At 39.5% G+C, this 24,555-nt stretch overlaps 2 protein-coding genes across 2 annotated transcripts; both read right to left on the bottom strand.

Annotated features, from left to right (window-relative positions):
* Nucleotides 1-2,937: 2,937 nt before the first annotated feature.
* LOC143883750 (pentatricopeptide repeat-containing protein At5g48910-like) lies at nt 2,938-5,183 on the bottom strand. Its single transcript, XM_077387069.1, has one exon. It carries the CDS (start codon nt 4,857-4,859, stop codon nt 2,970-2,972), a length of 1,890 nt encoding a protein of 629 aa, XP_077243184.1. The 5' UTR covers nt 4,860-5,183; the 3' UTR covers nt 2,938-2,969.
* A 438-nt stretch (nt 5,184-5,621) lies between these two features.
* LOC143885487 (ras-related protein Rab7-like) lies at nt 5,622-23,463 on the bottom strand. Its single transcript, XM_077389697.1, has 7 exons — nt 23,307-23,463; nt 23,176-23,202; nt 22,315-22,414; nt 22,075-22,221; nt 13,528-13,608; nt 13,313-13,458; nt 5,622-5,964 (listed from the first exon to the last, which is right to left on the bottom strand). Exons 1-7 carry the CDS (start codon nt 23,360-23,362, stop codon nt 5,898-5,900), a joined length of 624 nt encoding a protein of 207 aa, XP_077245812.1. The 5' UTR covers nt 23,363-23,463; the 3' UTR covers nt 5,622-5,897.
* Between the last annotated feature and the right edge of the window lie 1,092 nt (nt 23,464-24,555).

The following is a 24,555-nucleotide window of genomic DNA, read 5'->3' on the forward strand; positions in this document are numbered from 1 at the left end:
CAGACACTCTATATGTATGTAATTATTCTTTCTTTGAAGATATTGTATAACCTTCTTTCCAGCCCTCCAGTGTTTCATACCTGGACAGACCACTTTAGTTTCTACCCAACATTCATACTACAAATTAGGGCTGCAACTCGAGCCGGGTTTTACCCGACCCGCATCGACCTGACCCGAAAATAGCCTGGGTTGGGTTCAGGTTTCATGGGTTTCGGGTCGAGCCGGGTTGAGCATTCAAAAGCCCGCATGAATCTCGGGTCGAGCCGGGTTTGAAGGGGCCCGACCCGACCCGACCCGAGTTACATAAGTTATAGTATGTACATTTTTTTCTATTGTTAGTTTTAAAGTTAAAAGTGAAAACCTACGCACCCACTGTTATTGTATGTGAGTGTAATTTCTGCTTCTATGAGTTGAGTTGATTCAAGTGTTTGATTCAGCATTGTTTGATTGTAATTACAACATTGTTTGATTACAACATTGTTTGATTCAAGTGTAATGTGAGTGTAATTTCTGCTTCTATGAGTTGAGTTGCCTTGCCAAACAAGAATTTTCCTTAAAAAATTGCGTCAACGTGAAAAAACCCGACCCGACCCGACCCAACCCGAGATTTATCATGGGTAGGGCCGGGTTTGGGAATCGTGGGTTTTCCAAAAAAAAACCCGACCCGATCCGAGATATTTCTCGGGTAGGGTTGGGTTCTCCAAAACCCGACCCGCCCGACCCGAGTTGCAGCCCTACTACAAATACAATATGGGAAATGATATTCCCCCTTTAATGTTATCCGTTCAAGGGGGTGAATTTATCCTCAAGCAATGAACCATTCTCAAACATTCATACTACAAAATAAGCTACCAATGTCATGATTATCGTGAGTCCCTCTTTGATGCCAAAGAGAATGTATTATGGTAGAGTCTTAGGTCGTCTTTCTGAGTGAATCCTTTAGTCACAAGTTTGGCCTTATAATGGTCTACATCACCAGATGAGTCTCTTTTGATTTATAAACCCACGTACACCCAACTGGGTTGACTCCTTCCCGCAATTCTACAAGATCATAGACTTAATTCTTGGTCATCAAATCGATCTTATCCATCAAGGCTTTATACCAAAATGTATGATCTTCTCCACCCATGGCTTGTGAAAATATATTTGGCTCATAATCAATTTCACTTCCATGGTGGTTCATTATCAATTTCTCTTTTATGCTAAAGTTCTTGCAAGAACACATACGTAATAAGAAGAAATTATAGATTTTCTTGTTCTTGAGGATCTTCTTAATGCAATCCCTTATTCCACATACAGTGGAATTTGGATAAAAGGTTCAATAACAACCTGATCGTCATAAAGTAGCATTTCATGACCGAGTTGTACTTGCTTAATAGCATCCTGCGAATTTACATAGCAGTCAACCCATCCATAATTTTTTCTTTGAAAATTGATAGAAATATATTGATAATTCATACGAGAATTACATTAGAAAGGGACCAGGAGTTCCCGATGAACTACATCTTATGAGGACAAAGGAGATAACTCCAAGGCTCAAAAAGAAAAATCCAAAACTATTCCCCCTTTACCATCCCCTTTACATTCACCGTTCCAAAACAAAAACACTAAAATTTCAAATTCTGCAACTTTCCTAAAAGTTGTCCCCAATATACATGATAATAACACGCATTCAAAAATTACAGCCCCCTGAATACAATCCAGTGATCCTCCCTGTCAGGTGCAATAAAGACACTCATGACCTCCAGGAAAAACACCTTCTTTGGCCAGGCGGTCTACTCTCACATTTGCCGACCTCCTCCTAGTGCTATCGTCGATTTGATTTCACGAACGAGGTCCTTGATACCCAAAATCATTTGCTTATCTAATCGGAATAAATCCTCCTTCCAGACAGCAATAATACCCCCAACAGATCCTACTGTATCTTATGATTGTTTCGACCCCAATTCTCATTGATAGAATTCTCCGCTACCCATCCATAATTTTTGGGTACAATAACATGAACATGCAACTCCTCAAGGTCTAAACTTCGAGGTTGCTCCCTCCCATTGGTGTCACCATCTTAAAAAAAAGTTGCATTTCTAAACCTTCGAGGATTAGCCCATGAAAGAGAGACCGGTAGTCTTTGAATCCAATTTTATCTCTTGGTGATGGTACCCCTTGATCTTAACTAAATAGTCCCAATGTACATGTCCTAAACTTAGTTTCTAGACATTTCATAGCTCAAAGGGTATCTTTGAAATTGTCTTAATATGAAAAATGACCAAAATGCCACTAGTCATGAAAAATGTGATGATCAAGCATGTTACATATGGCAAGTGTGTTTTAATGCCTAATCATTGGGACCTTTAAATTGCTATTAGAGTGAAATTACTATATTGGATCTGATTTCGTTATATTAGCAATGACATTTCTACGGTGTTAATGCCTTAGTAACATATACTGTTTTACATTTTATAAAAAAAAAGTATTGATTAAGATATTATGAAATATTTATTGAAAATTTGATTCCATTTTGACATTGGTCTGGATGATACCAAACGCTAGAATCGGACTAACGATTGATTCCATAGATGAATTCCAGTTCTTACATAAACACTAGAATTGGAATCGTTATTCCGTTTACGGGGGAAATTGGAATTGGATTGGAATGTGATACTGATAAACGCAGTTTGGATTAGTTCTACTCTCAAAGTATTTCAGTTATTTGGGCGAGTCCTTTCTTGATGTGTCCTTTCCTCTTATTGTAGACGCATGTGAGAGATTACACACTCAGTGCCCTCAGTGAGAGTAGCAACTCTCTTAAAACAATGTGTGCTTTATGACAGTTTTTATAAAGCCTGATACTTCAAGTCGTCCAAATCTGAAACCGATTTTTCCAATTATATAGTAGACGGGAAAATGCTAAAAACTCGATGCCTACTGAAGTCATTGAAAAGGTGAAAAAGAATCGTATTCTTGTGTAGCAATTACCAGTAGTCCATACATGAACATGATCCCTTCTCAAAATGGTGGAATCGGTTTCGATCCCTCAATATTATCCTTCGATCATAAATTTTCGAAATAAGTTTTATCGACGAATGGCAATCTGCACAAACACGAAGGTTCTTCACTACCTGCAAAGTTGCCGATGGGTTCGTGCTAATTAGCCCAAAAGCTATTGCAATCTTCTCACTGTGATAGTAGAGGGCACTTTCTTTCTCTTCCTCATCAATGTTAAGCAGCACTTGAGTGGTATCTGGCATGTACCCGGTGGACCTCAACCGGACGGCCATCTCCTCCAACATGGAATGTATCTCTTTGGCCCTTGGATGGGATTCATCCTGCACAAGGAACTCATGGATCATCCCATCTATTGCAATCAAACTACAACCAGGGTCTTTCCTAATGTCCATCTCCTTCATCATTAACCTCACCTTAGCAACATCTTCCCAATTGCCCAATGAGGCGTACAAATTCGAGAGAAGCACATAGCTTCCACTATCATGAGGAGCCAAGTCCATGAGACGTCGCGCTACCCGTTCGCCCATCTCGGTGTCCCCATGGAGTCTACAAGCACTAAGCAAGGCTTTCCATATCACATCATCTGGCTTCATGGGCGTGTTCAATACAAGCTCCTCAGCCTCTTTTAAGAGCCCGGCACGACCGAATAGATCAACCATGCATCCATAGTGCTCAACCCTTGGTCTTAACCCGTTTACTCTAACCATGTTTTTGAAATGTGATCTTCCCTCATCCACCAATCCAGCATGGCTACACACACTCAACACACTGATAAAAGTTACATCGCTAGGTGCCACTCCCGCTTGTTCCATTCGAAAGAAATGATCGAGTGCATCGTCGGCCCGACCGTGCATTGCAAGCCCTCCGATGATCGCATTCCAAGTGACCACATTTCTATGGGGCAAACAATCAAACACCTGGAGGGCCTTATCTATGCTCCCACACTTTGAATACATATCAATCAATGCAGAACCAAGCACTTCATCTACCTTGATCATATTCTTCTCTACATACTTATGAACCCATTCACCCAAATCAAGTGCCCCTAGTCGGGAAATTGCGGGAAGAACACTAACCAATGTCACATAATTGGGGTGTAAATCTGATGTCTGCATCTCACAAAATACTTCCAAAGCCTCCTTAAATAAACCATTTTGTGCATACGCAGCTATCATTCCATTCCAAGATACCACACTTCTTTGAGGCATTTCATCAAACAGTTTTCGTGCTGATTCAAACTCCCCTATTCTGATATACCCATCAATCATAACATTCCAAATAACAATAATTCCTTCCCCACTCTTGTCAATCCCTCCGAAAATATTCTTTGATTGAACACTTCCTTTGAACAAACGTTGAGCATCATCCATGACACCACAAATAACATACATCCGAATAAGGTTACTAAGAACAAAGTCATCCAAATTCAACCCATGTTTGATAATCTGACAGTGAATTTGTTTCCCTTCTTCAATTCTTATTTCTCGAGAGCATGCTTTTAGCACTGATGGAAATGTATACTGATTGGGTTTGACAAATCTGTCATGAAGCATTTGATGATAAATAATTATGGCTTCTAATGGTTGGTTGCTATCGGAAAAAGCTCTGATGATGGTGTTATAGGAATAACAGTTGGGTTCTTCCATATGGGTGAAAACCAAATGGGCGGATTGGAGATTAGGGTGATCAGAGAGTGCATAGAATTGTAGGATTTGGGCAGCGGCAAATGGGTCTCTAATTCGTCCGGTCTTAATCTTTTGGGCATGAAGCTGTTGTAAATCTTTTATGGTTTTGCAGGTTTGAATTTTGGCAGGAATAGGAGGTGGGAAAAGTGAGGAGTTTGAGAATACTGACATTGTGAGTTGAAAAGTCTCTCATTGGGAGTTTATTTTATAAGAAAGGTAAAGGAAAATGTCAGGAAAGAGGGTAGAAGGAAAGGATAGATGTTAAATGATGAAGATATCTTTCAAGGAAAGGGTTGAGGAGACAGTATAGGAGGTTAAAAGTCGGTGAACTTGTTTAGATGAGGATGCATGAGGTTCTTCAACAATCTTGAGGAAATTAGGCAAGTGCTAAATTCACCCCTTCTATGGATAAAATCACCCACTCTACAACCACTAGTACAACTGGTACTCTCTCTCACATGTACCATTTGGCAATTGATTTGTTTGAATCTTAGAAGTTGGAAAAGAACAAAAGAACGTATTTTCACATCCATTCCGGCCCTATTTGAAAACTCAGTTTAGACAGGTTGGGTTAGGGTTAAGAAATTTAGAGCCAGGTCGAGTTATGGCTGGCAGTTCTCGACCTGAGGCTCGAGTTGGGTCGAGTTAGAATAAAGGTAATGCTACCTCAGGTTAGGCTAGGGTTGGCCAGCGTATCCAGGTCCAATACAGTGTTGTAGTTTGAACTCCTACTACAACCTATGCATTCTGTTAAAATTTCGAATTGGACGATCCATTAACCCAATTGGAGAAGGATTATAAATGGATAAATAGTTTTTACTTTCACCAGAAATGAGCATTGCAAGAAATTTATCAAGGTCATTTTCCCCTGAATTGAATATTTAAACTGTGCTACACGAGGTGTAAACACTGTAGAATGCATGAGAAAGACAATGCCCAGAAACCGAACTTCACCATAACCAAGTTAATACAATCCGAATTTGGCTCTGCAGTTCCAATTTTTTTTTAGTTGCCTCTATCATTACAGTGTTATTTAATAACAAATATGAGGACTTATGCCGTCTTCATTACAAGAGATTTATCATACATGTGATACAAAAAAATGGCCAGGAAACATGAACAAGAATCAAATAGAAGAAAACAGTGACCAACACACCAGAAAGAACAAAGATAAGCAGCAAAATGACTCTTCCTTAGCAGCAAGCCATCTCAACATGCACAACCTCCCCCTGTTTGCTGATTCTCTAGAGAAGCCTCTGGGTTAGTCTGGAAGTAACTGTCAATGGAAGAACATCTCAGACAATTCCATTTAAAACATCACAAGATGCAGTAGTACAGACAATATTCCTTCATGGGTAAATAAATTTTGAAGAGTCATAAGTAAAGCAAATTTTTTATTTATTTAAGAAAGTGAAGCAATTGTGAGGCAGTTTCTCAATCAATAAAGTCACCTTTATCAAAAGAAGAAAGAAAGAAAGAAAGAAAAGTGAAGCAGTTTCTCATAAATGGGTGCACTACCCTGAGTCAAAAGGTCACAAAATACAAAGAACAGAAAATGTACAGGCAATGATAAATGATAAGAAGAATGCGAGAGCTTGAAGACAGAAGGTTGAGGAAGGCCTGGAAAAACCAATGACATGGTCACTAGAAAAGATAGGAAAATTTTGCATGAATTCAGGAAAAGCTGATGTTGAAGAAGGACTGTGGACGTTTGTAACCAACACAAATTAATGGGAACATATGCATATGGATAGTTTCAACTGAAACTTCAATAAGAACTAGAATAAGCACAAATACATACTAAAAAAAACCATAAAATAAGCAAAAAACACCCACAACGATTTAACAACATCAAACAGCTAGGGACATGCTTTGTCGCACATGTCTGATAATTTAGTATGCACCACAGTTCATATGTTGCTCATATAAGTCATACACAATATATACTCACAATTTCACAAGCCGTTCATATAAATATAATTATGTAACACATACAGGTATAGTGTCACTAATACATTAAATAGCAAATAAAGATCTCTTTATTTTAAAATAATTTTTAAAATTTTTATAGAAAATATGATAACAAAGATCGAACACAGTGAGAAAATAGAACATAAATTTTAGAGCAATGCTCGGGAAACCGATTTTACAACCGAGTAGGAAACCAATCAACTCAGTTATTGCCACCCCATCACGACGTATAATTGTTCCCTTTGTTTAGGAAACTCGCGAAAAAGGTATTTTTTGTACACATGTCGCACTCGGATTGTTGGTCTCTCCCATTGGTCTTACTCTCGGTCAAGGAAGCAGGATTCTTCCCTGGGAACCTTCGATTCCCACTCTGGCAACCTTGAGCAGGATTCTTCCCTAGGAGCCTTCGATTCCTGCTTTTGATTCCAGCTCTGGCAACCTTGCTCTCGGTTACCATATCATTTTCCTAAATTTTATGCATAAGCGGGCGCACGCGCGGGGGGGGGGGGGGGGGGGGGGGGGGGGTAAATCTGCACATGCCTTGATTTTGTAAGTGCTTTTTTTAAGTTTAACATTTTTTTAATAAAAATACAAAAAAGGTCATAATATTATAAAATTTAGTATAAAAAAAGGGTGGCCCGGTGCACGAGGCTCCCTCCATTGCAGGGTCTGGGGAGGGCTAGATGTACGCAGCCTTACCCCTGCTTTGCACAGAGGTTGTTTCCATGACATTCTATTTTTTTAATCTCTTGTAATAGTCATACTATTATAGTGTTATAAAATTTAGTATATAACACTATAATATTATGAATTGTCTTATTTAAAGAATTTTCTTGTACATTCTATTTTTTACAGTTTCTTAATAATATTATTTTTTACATATTTTTAATATCATAAATTAATCAATTTCCCTATGTTTAAATAAATAAATAAATAATTTCTAGCATTTCTTGAAGATTCATCTTAATTTTCCATCATTTTCCTAAACTTCTGTACATTTTCATGATTTTATAGGATTTACAATGAAGTTTCCAACCGAAACCACATGTCCCCATAGTTTCGACCAAAATATTGTAATCATTTACGGTTTGTTTCCGATATGTGCTTCGATGGGATGTAAACAAAAACATTTCGATCATTTCATGTTGGTTTTAGTGAAAATTTAAAACTGGACTTCATGCATGCATGTACAATTCCACAATGTATGAGCACAAACGCCAAGACATTGATGTCATTTAGTCTTTAGTTGCATTAACTTTACTCATTTTTTTTATTAATTTTTAGTTGTGAAACCACTTTCTATTACAATATTTTTGAACCTAGATATGGGAGATGTCTACATCACTTACCCATCTAGCCACCTTCCCAATGGCCTATGGCCCACTATATACCCATCTACCCACCTACCATGGCCCATGGCCCAACACCCATTAACAACCTACACATTCTCTCTCCCTCCCCTCATGCTAAGTCCCTCCTCTCCTCTCCATTCTCCTTTCTCTCTTTTCCCTTCTCTCCATCCCCTCTCCCCTTCTACTTTTCCGTAGCTTTCTCTTCCCTTCATTTTCTTCTGCTCACACTCACCTGTCCCTCTTCATTTTTTGGTTTCTTATTCTTGTTTCTTTTCCATCATCTCAGCCCCCCTTTTCACAGCCCCAAACTTCTCCTAGCCCACCACCATCCTGCTTTGAATCCAGCCCTACATACCACTCCAAAATCCCACCAGCTTTACCCTAAGAAAGCCCTCCCCCCCCCACCCTTGCTGCCCCCCGTGGGAGTCCGGGCCGTGTCTCAGTGCATACGTTTTGAACAGAATTTTATTTTGAATGAGTTCTTTTACTATAATAGATCTTGTTTGCACTTTGCTTAGTAAGGTTAATTCCCAATTAATGTTCACAACTCAAAGGCTATATTTATTCTTCTACTCTTTAACTCAAAGGCTATAAATTTCAATATTTGTTAGACTTATAGTTGTGAATTTGCGATTGACAATCACGATTTGTTTAACTTGCTTTGAAAATATACGCTTGCTAACCCAATTGAACCAACCCCTATTATTGTTTCTAAAAGTCATCCAGATTTGATTTGCAAACCCTAGGTTTGCATTGCAAATGCAAGCCGGCGAGCGTAAAATTATAGGATATGCTATCTATGTTTATTTCTTTCAAATAATGGATTTTCATATCTGATTTGTTCCATAAATATTTTCATCAACATGGGAGAACAGATAACAGAATAATAATTAGCAGAGCTAGTAAAAAGGGAATTTGTCACAGATCCATGATCATCAATGCATCATCTCACTTGCAGCACTATCCACAAATAGCAACACCATGAGAACATGTGGCAGAAATAAAGGAAACAGAGGCAACAAGATGCGAGCAAAGTTTATGAACAAGTCCATAATTTAGCAATGATGATTTCAAATATGAGAGTCAACTGAGATCTAAAAATAGGCCCAAAGATTAACAGACATCATGGTAACGTCAATTGTGGGCCATATACAACTTCTTCCATCAAAAAATGGGTGGCATAGGTCATTATGATTTTTAGATATTTTTTGTTATTTTTATTTATTTTTAGATAAAGTCTCAATAGGTTCTGGTGGTTCACATGGAAACAAATATTGAACAGTGTTGTTATCCAATAGGGAGTAACATAAAAATATCATATATTTTGAAGTCGGTATATTTTGTTTCTTGCACAGAAAACATGCAATACACATTCTAGTTTTACTTTACCTGCTCTAAATTAGAAACTAGACTTTATTTAGGTTGGGAGTAAAATATGATTTTAAGGTGTTTTGGACCTATATACATATTATATACATACACATGCATAGATATAAAGGGGTTAATGTACATCTATGAGTTTCTCATATTGGGCTTTGGGTATTGTAACACTACTTTGATCATATTTTGACTTTTGATCAAAACTTTCTCTCTCTAGCATTGTTTATAAAGACCTGCTAACCTCTTTGACAAGTTTCTACTTTTGGTGGATTCCCAGTAGTATACTTACATTGCAACTGAACTGAATTTGATACCTATATTGATAACAAACAAACATGTTTGTGGCGGATTCAAATGAAGCGGAAGTGAGAGCTGTTCATTGCGGGATTAAATCTTTGGATATGGCTGTGATAGATAAGGTGATAGTGGAAGGGGACTCTTCTAATGTTATTCTATGGCTTCAGGGTGCAGCCTCTCCTCCGTGGCGCTTTCTATCTCTCTTTGAGGAATTAGATGATTTAGTTTCTCTCTCGTCTATATCCGTTAGGCATGTAAGGAGATCAGCTAATGCAGAGGCTGATTCCCTAGCGCGGAGTGGTGTATTTAGGCCTAGTTTGGAGCGATTTGACTATCTCCCTCCTTGATTTTGTATTTTTTCTTTCTTCTTTTATGTATTTTGCTGTGAACTATCTCGGTTCTTAATATACTCCTTTTCTACCGTCTCAAAAAAAAAAAAAAAAAAAACAAACAAACATGTTACGGTTCATAAGTTACACTAATGATGACAAACAAGGAAGAGCAAACGTCATCAATATACAACTACAATTCAACCTATGTATATGAAGGGCTTATTCCCATAGCCAAGAGGCAATGTTTCAATTGGGAGAGGCATGAGGGGAGGTGTAAGCCTCATGAATTTTCAAATTTAAAATCAAAAATTTTTACTAAATAAAGAAAAATCGAAATCAAGAACAATATGAAAAGGAAAAATAGTATAAATTCAAGAAAGAAAATGTGATTCCTTTCCCAAGCATAAATCATCTCAAGTATCACTAGGCTGGAAAACACCACGGAACGAAACCATCTGATTCCCAAGCATCACTTGTCGTTCATATTTCGACGTAAAATCCTTCTTTTGCAAATTCATAAGCCCAAATTATCTAAGAATGAATAAAATTCAAAAAACCCATTTATTCCCGGACATAAAAAAGCCTAAAAGATGAAAATAAAGAATAAAAGTCTCCGATGCAAATTCATTTCAATCCACCCTGTGGTGATGTTAATATGCTGATGTCACTATAAGATGAGGCTAGCCTCAACTTTCTTAAGTATATGTAGATCCATCATGGTCTATTTATGTGGTTGACTAACTAAGGGCAGTGGTGCAACACAAGCATATGCCCAGATCTGATCTACAAGAAATAAGAAACTACTTATCCAACAGAAAATAGAATGAAAACAAGAATGAAAGGCACCAGGATAGTGTTGTTGTTCATACAGCTTGTTCAGGGAGAAAAATCCTCCTTAACAAATTCTAATAAACTCAGATAATGAATAAGTTCATTGAATATTTTATAAGACAGCTGTGAGGCCAGCCATGCTGTACGGCTCAGAATGTTGGGCCACCAAGAAGCAGCATGTGCATAAGATGAGTGTAGCGGAGATGTGAATGCTTAGATGGATGTGCGGCCACACAAGGTTAGATAGAATTAAAAATGAAGACATTTGTAAAAAGGTGGGGGTGGCACCAATTGAGGAGAAGATGGGAGAGCACCGCTAAAGATGGTTTGGGCATATCCAACGTAGGCCTTTGGATGCTCCAGTGAGAAGAAGTGCCTCGTGCCAAGTTGATGGAGTAAAAAGAGGTAGGGGCAGACCGAAAACAACTTGGCTAGAAATAGTGAGGAAAGACTTGATGGCTAGGAACATAACATAGAACAAGACCTTGGATAGGAGAGAACGGAAGAAAATGATCCATGTAGACAAACCCAACTAGTGTCAAGATTAGATTTAGTCAATTTGAGCCAGGTAGATTCTTTCACCTTCTTCATGAAAATTTTCTAAAGGATTCATTAGCCGACCCCAACTAGTCCAAACCTCTTCGCAGGTGAAAGACATAAGAGGTGATAGACCCCACCACTAATTAGCATCTAACTCAAGTTTTTAAGTAATGACTCAAGTGGATGGTCCCCACCATCTTAGGTCATTAAAACCTACTGACAAAAGATAAACTCCACAAACAAAAGAAACCCACAAAACCCCAACAAACATGAAAAGAAGACCCAAATCCCACAAAAATAAAAGAAAACCAGAAAACTAATGCTTCTTCATGGGTGCAATGGTTGCTCCAACATCAATCTCCCTGGTCTAAAAAGGGCTCCACTCCGACGAGAAAGCATGCTAGCATTGGGCATATGTAATAGAATCCACCCGCTTCAACTTGGTCTCAGATTTCCAGCTTCTCTCGCTTAGTGGCTTGCCAAACCACTTGATGAGAATATATCAGTACAAATTTCTGTCCCTTAAATGCATCTCCCTCATGTCCAATATTTCTTCAACAATGTGAGCAGGCTATCAGTAAGCAGTTCCACCCAAATTTTGTTGTTTTCAGTTCATCACCATCGTCAAACCGGTAGAACTTATACAAATCATCCACATTATATATTAGACTGATCTAAATATGATCCGACAAGTCAATCACATATGCATTGAAGATGAACTTTTTAACAACCTTACATAGACCAATCTTCCGTAATTTCAGCTTGAGGTAAGTACCACATGAAAATCTCTCATTCCGCAGATGTATCATGACCTGATCCCCTTTTCTGAACAACTTAAACTGGCAATGGGTATTGCGACTTTCTTGGTACAGCTCATTGCTCTTATAGATATAGCAGCCCTTACACCGTCATGGATATGCCCCTAATGTGCTCAGCATAGGCCTCCCCATCATCAAGAACCCGGGCATCCTATGGTAGTGGAACCAAGTCAACCATGGTTGATGGAATAAAGATTAGGGTGTGGTTTTGGTTACGTTATTTTGGGACTGTTGAAAAGGAGTTTAGAACTATTTCTTGGATATGTGAACAGATCAAGAACAGTTGCAAGAAAAGGATAAGGGCTGGGCTGTGTAAAGGATGGGAAACATACTCGGACGAGGACGGTGGAAGCAAGTCTAGACATTGGCCGGGTAGCAGTGGGTAGGGGACTATATCTTGAGCAGAAAAAAACAGGTCAAAGTTCAGGGATTCAAGACCTGAAATAGGAGAAACAAGCAATGGAGAAAAGAGTAGAAGAATACCTAGAATCTCTCTAGGCTATCTAGGAGTCACACTGTGGGTGGAGCATCACACTCCAAAGCACAACGCTGGAGCAGTCGAAAATACACCAAAATTCAATATCTCAAAGGGCCAAAGGCCATATATATAAATCGACAAAGGTAAACCGACCAGTTGAGTGTAGGTTGAGAACTCTAATTTGACCACTATTAAAAGACATAAAAGCCGACTAACTCTTGCCACTTGGACGAGAAAAATAACTTTCTTCTTTGTTGCCTGATTTTATTAAGAAGCATTTAACCCAAAAGAAAATTGAAATTTGATAGGTTAGTCAGTGTATTGGATCTAGATTTTAAGGCATTTGTCGGCAGGCTTTCTTGGACAAAGTATGCTAATCACTTGCAGAGTTTTATAAAAATACAATTAATAAAATATTCAATGAAATGCCACTCATTGTCCCATTATGTGGCAGATTCACCATGAGGTTGCGCACAAATAAACCTTAAAATTCACTCAGCAGGCAGGCAAAACAATATAAACAAGCATGCAGCCAATCACAAATTTAAGCCAAGTCTCCAGGAAACAAAGTCAACAGAAGATGCAGGCAGCAAAATAAACAAATTCTGCCCTAAGTTATGCTTACATATCCTGTGCATGCTCACTGGCTAATGCAGACTTTGCTACACATAGGAAGGCGGCGTCAACATTGTAATCCTCTTTTGCCGAGGTTTCAAAGTAAGGTACGTCTCCCCTCGATGCGCACCACTCCTTTGCTTTTTTCTCAGAAACCTGTACATTGGTGAAGTTTAGAATGGGCACAAATAGAGGATAATTTTGAGAAGAGCTGCATATCTTTACCACTCTGCTGTTCCCACCATCTATGTCAACTTTGTTTCCAAGTAAGATAAACGGAAATGTGTTAGGATCTGTAGGACTAGCCTGTAGTAATACAGACACGTAAGTTTCCACAAAATAACAAATAAAAGACAGGTAAGGGCACCCACAGACATGAGTATGTAACTTGAGACGGATGCAACTCAAAGTAACCAGACCATGCATTGCAAGAGGTGTCGTTGTCCATATGGAAATGTGTTAAGAAGAGGGTGAGGAGAAAAAGAAATAATATCACAGGTAAATAACTGGTAGAAAATATTTTTGCACGAACAAAATTAAGAAACAAAGGCAAAACCCACAAAGTGAAGAAATCACTTATAATGAACAAATTAAGACATTTGGGAAGACAGCTATCTCGGGCTGCCAAGGCATCCAGTTCCATTGTTGAATGTTAACAGAGCAAGCATAGAAAATCCACATAAATTCACTTCTATTCAATTAATTAGCCACTCAAAATAACAAGTGGATCAAGTTTACTGCTGCCCTCAGATCTTATAAGGGCTACCTGTCTAACTCTGCATGATATCAGAAACTAGAAACAGCGATTCAGTTTTCTTAAAATATGGTGATGGACCATCATTTGCAAGGAACTCCATTGAGCATTGAATGAGATACTTGTTACCATGTTAACAATTTGTATTGTGCATGCCATAATGATGTTTGGAAGTGTAGATCATTTCTAGAAAATGACTCTCAGTAACGTAGATGAAATAGATATATAATACAAGAATATCACTAAATGAACAAAATTAACTGGCAATTGGCAAGATTACTGCACAAGTACATCATATGTAGAAGAACAACTCCAATATTGTACCATTATTAGCAAGCAAAGTGGTTTACAATGCATGCACAACCAAATCCAACATTGGTTCATTATTAAAATTCAATCTGGTTCCACAGGCAGACAGGGGAGAGAGAGAGAGAGAGAGAGAGAGAGAGAGAGAGAGAGAGAGAGAGAGAGAGAGAGCACCGTTAGCTACTTATAAGAGATTCAGTTAAGAATCTCCTCCGAAAGGTACTTGTTATCAGGATTCAAGTTTTTAATTTGCAGGATCTCCCAATGGTACATTATATTCAAAATTCAAGTATGTTAGATATCGCATCTCAGGCTAGATCAACTACTTCAGGCCTGCCCATCCATCTGGAAAGCATAGATCTTCCGATGGAACTTTATTCAAAATTCAAGTATGTTACAGATCACATCTCAGGCTAGATTAACTACTTCAGGCCTACCCATCAATCTGAAAAACATACAATTCAGCAAACACTGGACTCTAGAACTTTATGTAGGCCGTATCTTGTTTGAAGAGCCTTCAATATCATATGGTTGAATAATTTCTTAGAAATTCAATAAAAAAACAACAGAATAAGACCTTTTGTTTTAAACATTACTGAAGCAGAAATGAACTGAGACACATCAAATTTCCTTTGAGGTTTTAATCTAACATAAATCTAACTAAGGCTCAATTAGAAACAAGCTATGATTTAGCCGACACTTTGAATTTATTTCTGACATGCGAGCCATGTCCTTTCCACATGTGTCAACATTCCCTTCGACACTTTAAAATGTATTGCTAGAAGTATCAAACTTAATGTGGGCGTGTCGACACGTTTTTGTACCGCATCAAGTATGACATTCTATTTTATTGAATATTGTGTTTACCTTTTTTATTATTAACTCTTATTTTATTATAAACTCTTCTTTTAGCTTTAGCTTTTCTTTAACTAATACTTGTTGTTATGTCCCCTACCCAAAACTTAAAACCCTAAACAAACTCTCATTCTAATATTATATTCATTGTATCCTATCGGTCTCCCTTTCTTGCTGCATATGGGAGACAAAAGAGAATAGATTTGTTAACAGAGAGATTTGAGAATGAAATATTGTGCGTTAGCCTCCTTGCCCTAACACACACATATATATTTATTATGAAAAGAATATAAAAAGACTATAATGCCCTTAGGCTACATAAGCTTATTCTAACACTCCCCCTCAAGCTGGTGTATGAATGTCATACATGCCCAGCTTGTTACATAAATCACTCAATCGAACTCCATTCAACGGCTTGGTAAACATGTCTACAATATGATCATTCGTTCGAGTGAACTCGGTTTGAATTTGGCCTGTCTGAATCCTGTGACGAATAAAGTGACAATCCACTTCTATATGCTTAGTTCGTTCGTGAAATACCGGATTCATAGCTATGTGAATGGCTGACTTGTTGTCACAGTAGAGGGATGCAGGTGAGGAGTATGAGAATCTAATCTCTGACATAAACGACCGTAGCCAAATTAATTCACAGCTTGTGTAAGCCATGGCCCTGTATTCTGCTTCTGCACTGGATCGTGACACAACGTCCTGCTTCTTACTCTTCCAAGATACTAGATTTCCACCTATGAAGGTACAATAGCCATTAGTAGATCGCCAGTCAGCAGGAGATCCGGCCCAGTCTGCATCAGAGTATCTCTCAATCCTCAAATGGTTATGCTTCCTGAAGAGAAGACCTTTCCCGGGAGCTCTCTTCAGATACTTCACTATCTGAATCACAGCTGACCAATGAGATGTCCGAGGCGCACTCATATACTAGCTAACCACACCAACAGCATATGCAATGTCCGGACAAGTGACTGAGAGATAGATCAACTGTCCTACTAACCGTCTGTATCGATAGGGGTGAGCATTATTCGGTTATAACCGAAGAACCGAACCGAACCGAACCGATTTGGTCGGTTCGGTTCGGTTTTTCTCCATTTCGGTTCGGTTTCGGTTAGTTTTTTGGGAAATTCGGTTATTCGGTTTCGGTTTCGGTTATCTAAAAAAAAAATCCGGTTAACCGAAATAACCGAAATAAGGGATGAAACCATTTTTTTTTCAAAAAAAGTTGCTTTATGTGCACTCCGTGGGATGATCAAAACCGTCCATTCGATTGATCACAACTTAATTATGTTGTGCTCAAAAATTCATTTTGATCGGATGATCCTAGCCCTCCGATCCAAGCCTAAATTTTACTTTTTTCCCTCTTTTCCTCTCACAATTCGGTTATTCGGTTATAACCGAATAACCGAATTTGTAATCGGTTCGGTTTCGGTTCGGTTTCTCATAATTCGGTTTCGGTTTCGGTTCGAATTTTGCGAAACCGAAATAATTTCGGTTTTAACATTTCGGTTTTTTCGGTTCGGTTTTAACCGAATAACCACCCCTATGTATCGACCAGGATCTTCTAGTGGCTCCTCCTGATCAGGTGAAAGTTTGACATTCGGATTCATAGGAGTCTGTGCAGGTTTTGCCCCCAGAAGACCTGTTTCTTCCAAAATATCAAGAGCATACTTCCTTTGGGACAAAGATAGCCCCCTTTGTGAATGTGCCACTTCAATGCCTAAGAAGTATTTCAGAACACCAAGGTCTTTTGTGCTGAATTCATTCTGAAGGAAATCTTTGAGGCATTGTATTCCTGCTTTGTCATTCCCTGTAATAACAATATCATCAACATATACAACCAGGAGAATCAAACCATCCTTGCTTCGAGAGCTGAACACAGAATGGTCTACAGCACATTGTTTCATACCAAATCGTAGGATGGCCTCACTGAATCTCCCAAACCAAGCACGGGGGGGACTGTTTAAGACCATAAATCGCCTTTTCTAAGCTTACAGACGATATGCTGTAACTCCACCTGAGCAACAAACCCTGGTGGTTGCTCCATATACACCTTCTTCTGCAAATCACCATGGAGGAACACATTCTTGATATCCAACTGATATAGTGGCCAAGACTGATTCACGGCCAAAGAAATCAATACACGGATGGAGGGAATCTTTGCCACTGGAGAGAATGTCTCAACATAATCAATCCCATAAGTCTAAGTAAAGCCCTTGGCAACAAGACAGGCTTTTAACCTCTCAACAGAGCCATCAGGTAGGTATTTGACGGTGAACACCCACTTACATCCGACTACCTGAGCACCAGGAGGAAGGGAAGCCAACTGCCATGTCTGGTTTTTGGCCAAAGCATCCATCTCAGCCTCCATAGCTGCTCGCCATCCCGAATCAAGCATAGCCTCTTGAGCAGAGCGGGGAATAGAAACCGATGACAAAGATGATATAAATGCGGTATACGAAGGAGATAACCGAGCATAACTTACCGCATCAGAAATAGGGTGATGAGTGGTACGAGAACGAGTACGGCTTGCAATGGGGGCATCAAGAGATTCATCAACCTGAGTAGCATCATCAGAGGATGGGGGTAAAGGACCCGCTTGCTGAGAAGAGATGGCAGGGCATGAAGGCTCAACTGAAGTAGTAAAACGCTTGCGAGTATATACCTGGAAGGGACGCTGAACCGGATCCGGTGGCAAACTGGGAACCGGAACCGGCAGTGGCAACGGAGGAGGAGATACCGGTAAAGAAGAGGAAGCAGGAAAGTAGGGAGTATCCTCAAAAAATGAGACATCAGCACTGATAAATTTGCGGCGAAGCTGAGGACTGTAGCATCGATAACCCTTCTGGGTTCGTGAATAACCCAGGAAAACACACTTGATTGCCCTTGGGGCCAATTTATCAAGTCCTGGGGTGAGATCCTGAACAAAGCAAACACACCCAAACACCTTGGGAGGTAACGGAAACGGATCCCAGAAGGGTGTAACACCGAAAAAGGGGACCGATTGCTAAGAACTGAAGATAGTAGACGATTAGCCAGAAAGCAGGCTGTAAGCATAGCGTCAGCCCAAAAAGATTTGGGAACATGCATCTGATACAGAATGGTGCGGGCTATATCTAGAAGATACCGTATTTTCTGCTTGGCAACAACATTCTGTTGTGAAGTGTGGGCACAAGACGACTGATGAATAACTCCAAGACTAGAAAGAAACTCCTGAAAACCGTGTCGATCAGAAAAATACTCACGGGCATTATCAGTACGTAAACATTTAAGGAAACATGAGTATTGATTTGTAATTTCAGCATAAAATAAACAAATGTAGAAAACACCTCAGAACGATCCTTTATTATATAAAGCCAGGTCATCCTGGAAAAATCATCAACAAAAATAACAAAGTACTTCCCACCAAACATAGAAGGAGTACGACATGGACCCCAAACATCAGAATGCACTAACTCAAAAGGATTACTGACACGACTAACAGAACGAGACGGGTAGGAAACACGATAGTGTTTTCCATACTGACAGGACTCACAATGAAAAGGACTAAAAACACCAGAAACAACTGAAGAACGATGCAGACGCTCATGAGAAGGATGACCGAGCCGACAGTGCCACATAAAGAAATCTGCTGAGGTACTAAACGTCGTGGGAGTGATAGCATCATCCAGGTAGTATAAGCCATCTGTCTCATGCCCCAAGCCAATCATCTTCCCAGTCGCAAGGTCCTGAAAAACACAATAAGACGGAAAGAATGTTACTGAACAATTAAGGCGATTAGTAAGCTGACTAACAGAAAGAATATTGCAGGGAAAAGTAGGAACACAGAGTACAGATGATAAGGATAAGTGGGATGTGGCTGTAACAGTCCCAGTGCCTGAAATAGGACATCGAGTCCCATTGGCCAATGTGACAATCTTAGTAGGAGCACAAGAAGTAAAGGAACTAAGAAGTGTCCTGTTACCGGTCATATGATGAGAGGCACCAGAATTAATAAGCCAGGAAGCGGAGTGGCTAAGGGAGCAAGATGGGTTGCTACCTTCTGTAGCAAGTTGAGCAGCCGGTTGTTTCCCTTTTTCCTGGTGACTCATACTCAGTCCGAGAGACGAGCATGGTGTATGAGGGAGTAGGAGTAGGTGCAGCAGGTGTCTCAGAAGCGAAGTGGGCGGCTCGAGCGGGACGCAGCTCGGGATGGAGATCGTAACAGAAATCAATAGTGTGACCCTCCATGTCACAATGACTGCAATAACGTGAGCCACGACCCCCATAAGTACGGCCTCCCCCTGAATCTCGGCCAAAGCCACGGCCCTGTCCGCGACGACTGCGACCACGACCCCTAGCACGAGTGCCCGAAAGGAACCAGACTGGGCAGCAAAGGCGGACTGGTCATCAGCAACAGAGATAGCCGGACCGAGACGTAGAGCGCGTTGAACGCGAGAAAAGATCTCATCCAAAGATGGGAGCTTGCATAACCCAAGATTCTGTTGCCGAAGAGGGACAAACTCAGGCCCTAAGCCATCCAAAAACCGAGTAGTACGGAGCTCATTCTTCTGTTAAGCCAAGACCTTAAGGTCGGTGAATGGGGGATGATAAATATCAATCTGCTCACAAAGACCAACAAAATCCGAATAGTACTCAGCGACAGTCTTATCTCGACGCGAGATACGAAAGAAGTCACTGTAAACATCAATAATCCGCGTGAGATTGTTGCTGCCAGAATAGAGTGTCTCAACACGCAACCAGACTGCCCGTGATGTATCCAGAAATAGCATGTGGCTCGCAATCTTTGGTTCCATACTCTGACAGAGAAAAGACTGAAGCTGGGCATCCTCCTGACTCCACTTATCATACCCAGCATCTTTCGGATCCGGAGGATCCGTCGTGATGAAACGTAACTTGCCCTGACCTCGCAAATAGAGGTGAACAGAACGACTCCAGGCAAGGTAATTAGCACCATCTAATTTAATGGATGTCATAGAGGTCACCGACACCAGAAATGAACCGGAGGAAGAAGCTGATGGCAAGGCCATAATAAACACCAAAACTCAAATGGGATGTGGGTGAAGCAAACCAGACAAGACACACCACAACAATCACAGACACCCACAGAAAAGGGCAGCCAAATATAAGCATGCAAACCACCACGAAAAATAAACAATCAGAAGGAAAAACCACAAACATCCACCGAAATGACCCCGAAAAAATAAGCACGGAGCCTCATACTTGTGGAACTACAACGAAACATAGAGACAAAGCTTAAGTCATCAAGTAGGAAGCAGAGAAAAATGTAACAAAGCGGAGCCGCGACCAAAAAGGTGAGAAATGTAACGGGAAGATTTAGGGCATGAACACCCGATAGCTAGAAGAGAAAGATGTTACAAAAGAAGAAGGGAGAACGCGCAGGGGGCAAACAGGGAAGAGTAGGGTTTGTCCAGGGGGGGCAAACAGGGAAAGTTGGGTTTCCAGGGGGGTGCGCAGGGGCAACCAGTGAAGAGTTGGGTTTTCCAGGGGGGCAAACAAGTAAAGTTGGGTTCCCCGGGGGGGCGCGCAGAGGGGGCAACCGGCATGAGCGTCAATGGAGGAAGACAAGAGGTCTTCAATGGAGGTCCCTAGGGCATCGAGAAACCCTAGGGCTCTGATACCATGTTAACAGAGAGATTTGAGAATGAAATATTGTGTGATAGCCTCCTTGCCCTAACACACACATATATATTTATTATGAAAATAATATGAAAAGACTATAATGCCCTTAGGCTACATAAGCTTATTCTAACAACATTAAATTGATGAATGCGTTGTTATTTGTTTATCTTATGTTTGTTTTAGATTATAGTTGATTAATCCTAAGATTTATTAGTTTGTTAAAAGAATATCGTATTTATATTGTTGCAAATATGATAATAATAGGTAATTTTACATGTGTGTATGTGCATGGGCATGCCACCATTTCTAGATTTTAAGGGTTGCCCTGTCAGACACTATGTATGCATGTCGAAACTCGACACACAAATCTGTCAACAAATTATGATTAAATATACGTTTTGTTTTAGTCATGTCCCCATTTCTAAATTTTGGTGGTTTGCCTTGGCTAAAACTTCGTGTCCGTGTCGACACGTGACAGTGACACTCATGTGCATGTCCACAAATCATAGGAAACAAGTATTTTAAAGCTTCTCCAGATATATGCTACTATGCCAAGTTCATGCAGCTAGAAGCTTTGCTTTTTGGCCATAAAACAGATGATGCTTTTAATTACCCTTGTTACTCACAAAATCTAGGAATCTTATTTCTTAAGAGAATTCGAGTTATACTCTCAGGATGATTACATGATTTTGGCTGAAATTATTGGTCCTGCATGTCAAGGACCTCAACGGTTACTTGCCAAACCAAAAGGTTACTCTGGATGAAAAACCTTTGAAAACATGCCAATTGCTAATAAGGTGAGCAACGCCTCTAAAAAGTAGGTTTGGTGAGTACAATGGTAAAAAACCCAAGTAATTTTTATATTTAGAGGTGTACAATTATCTTATCCAGTGAATGGAATGAATTCTAGAGAGGATAAGCTTTGGAATAATAAGACGATATAAATATCTGATGTGTTTCCCACGGATGCTTCTCTATTACAATAAAGGTGTGTATGTATCTAGAAGGTACATGCATACAACGCGGACGGAGAAAGAATAGTAAAGCAATACTGCTTCCAAATTTTTTGGCAAAGGTACAAGGAATGCACTGACGAGAATTGACCATATTCAGCTATTGATACAACAATGCATTCACCAGACAAAAGATGATTAGGTAAGGAACAAAAATTAAAAGGAAAGAAGAAGAAAACACGGAAGAGATCGTACCTGGTTGAGAAACTCTTCGTGCCAATTGTCAAGAGAATCAAATGATTTAAGAACATTGACATCATAGACAAGAACACAGCAATCAGCTCCTCTATAAAATGCAACACCAAGACTCTGAAATCTTTCCTGCCCTGCTGTGTCCCAAATCTATCACCAACATGAACAGATAAGATTCTGAAAAAAAAAAATCAATAGAAAAAAGAAAGAAAGAAAGATTAAGAACTTGCACAAAGAACTCACTTGCAGAGTTACAGGCCTGTCATCAATTTGAATTTCCTTTGTGACAAAATCAGCACCAATGGTAGCTTTGTACTGTTGGCTGAATTTCTTGTTTACATATCTAAATAAGCAGTTAAAGACCAAAATTTTACAGAAATAAGGAGAGGAGTACTGGCTCTGAGCAACAAAAGATACACTTCCATAAAATATACAATGTATAGCCTATAAATGAATTTCTGACTGTAGAAACACAACTGCAAAAGACAGACCCAATATAATTCTTGTAATATACAGACCCAATATGATTCTTGTAATAGACATTGTCCAAAATGACCTTCACATTGGAAGAAAATTAATTAGTTTACACACCCAGTATAATATAATTCTTGTAATATACATTGGCCAAATGATGTTCAGATTGGAAGAAAATTAATTAATTTACACACCCAGTATAGTATAATTCTTGTAATATACATTGCCCAAATGATCTTCAGATTGGAAGAAAATTAATTAATTTACAGACCCAATATAATTCTTGTAATAGGCATTGTCCAAATTGACTTTCACATTGGAAGAAAATTAATTAATTAAATAATTATTGGTGGTAGAACCCACTCTCATCACATCTACATTACCATGATTGACTGGACAATAATTACTTTTTCATCTTTAAATTGATGAAGAATAACAAGACACAAAATACCATCAAATAAAAAAAAAAACAAAATCAACTTAAACATATAAGTAAATTGCAAAAAAAAAATAAAAAAATCATCCAGTATAAGGAAAAAAAATGCAAAATTGAAAGAATGGTAAAGAATTATCAATTGAGTAGAATAAATAGATAAGTGAGCATAAATAAAATGAAAAGTTTAAGGATACTGATTCATTAAAGATGTCTTCCCAACCCTAGAAATGAGGGGGGAAATAGATAATTAGAAGAAGAAGAAAAAGAAAAGTGTGAAACCCTAGAGATCAGGAATGTATAAGAAAGAAAATGAAGGAAATCTGACCCGCTATCACCGAGAACGATGACCTTGAGTAAGGTTCTCGTTCGCATCATTGACATTGGTGGAAAAGAAAAGAAAAGTGAAGTGAAAGAAATGGAAAGTAGATTCTCTTTTTCAATTGGAATTGGAAAAGGGTGGAAAACTAAAAGCGTGGGATGAGAACAGCATTTTCGAGGTGTCTCCTTTATTATTATATTATGTCGATGATAAATTCGCACACCCTGGAGTACGCATACGCACCACCCCTTATAATGTGATTTGACGTCAAAAAGCGTTAAAGTTGAGCACTGTTCACGTCAAATCATGGTATAAGGGGTGCGTTTGCGTAAAGTAGGGGGTGTGAATTTTGCCGACTTAATAAAGCTGGTGCGCGCGCCAGTAGTGCCTTTTAAAAAACGAGGTCAGAGGGGCTTCGTACGCTCTCTTACGTTTTAGACGGGCAATGACGAAAATAAGCCGGATTATTATTATAATGACGAAAATGACCTTATCCGGGATTGGAGGGGATTATTTAATAGTGGGGTCCACTAACCTGATGGCAAAGTCCAGCGTGTCTCTTAACGGGTGGTGGGCCCACTCATAATATGTGTTGCACGTAGACCTGGCAAACTGCTGGGCCGGGCCGGGCCGGGCCAAAAATGACCAGGAAATTTACGGGTCACTAATTACGACAGACCAGCCGCAAAATGCCTTTTGCAATGATCGCTAGCAATTCCCAAAAAATAATAGGGTCACCACTCAAACTTTCCTACTTCTAGGAAAAGACATCCTTTGAACCAAACTATTAGATGAAATCGAGCGAATATTTCAAGGAATTAAATTTCTATAATCAGCATAAATAACATTAGAGGACATTGTACATTCAAATAGAATCATAATTAGGGGTGTAAACGAGCCGAGCCGAGCCGAGCTTGGCCAGGCTCGGCTCGTTAAGTTCAAAAGCTCGGTTCGGGCTCGAACCAGGCTCGGCGAGGCGAGGCGACGCTCGCGAGCCTTATCGAGCTCGAATTATATTAATTTTACACCCCTCATCTTCCCTGGACAGCCCTATCTAGTGTTTTTTTACTACTATTTTTACACTAGGGGGTGGTCCAAGTAACAAATGGGGTTCCAAAAAAGAAGTGACATATTTTGCCTCCCCCTTTCACTCCCTAGACAACCCTTTTAGTGTATATATTAATATATAATATATATATTTAAATACATTAAATTCTTAACGAGCCGAGCCGAGCCGAGCCTGGTAACTCGGGCT

This window comes from Tasmannia lanceolata, unplaced genomic scaffold, assembly GCF_043159265.1.
Source record: "Tasmannia lanceolata isolate RefF3 unplaced genomic scaffold, GAP_Taslan_0.1 ptg000008l, whole genome shotgun sequence".
Lineage (NCBI taxonomy): Eukaryota > Viridiplantae > Streptophyta > Magnoliopsida > Canellales > Winteraceae > Tasmannia > Tasmannia lanceolata.

Excerpts from the sequence above, each read along its gene's own strand:
- LOC143885487 (XM_077389697.1), bottom strand. The coding sequence starts at position 23,362 with ATGTCAATGATGCGAACGAGAACCTTACTCAAGGTCATCGTTCTCGGT. Across the intron at positions 23,203-23,306 it reads ATCGTTCTCGGTGATAGCGG|GGTTGGGAAGACATCTTTAA; the intron begins GTCAGATTTCCT and ends CCTCATTTCTAG. Across the intron at positions 22,415-23,175 it reads AAGACATCTTTAATGAATCA|ATATGTAAACAAGAAATTCA; the intron begins GTATCCTTAAAC and ends CTGCTTATTTAG.
- LOC143883750 (XM_077387069.1), bottom strand. The coding sequence starts at position 4,859 with ATGTCAGTATTCTCAAACTCCTCACTTTTCCCACCTCCTATTCCTGCC.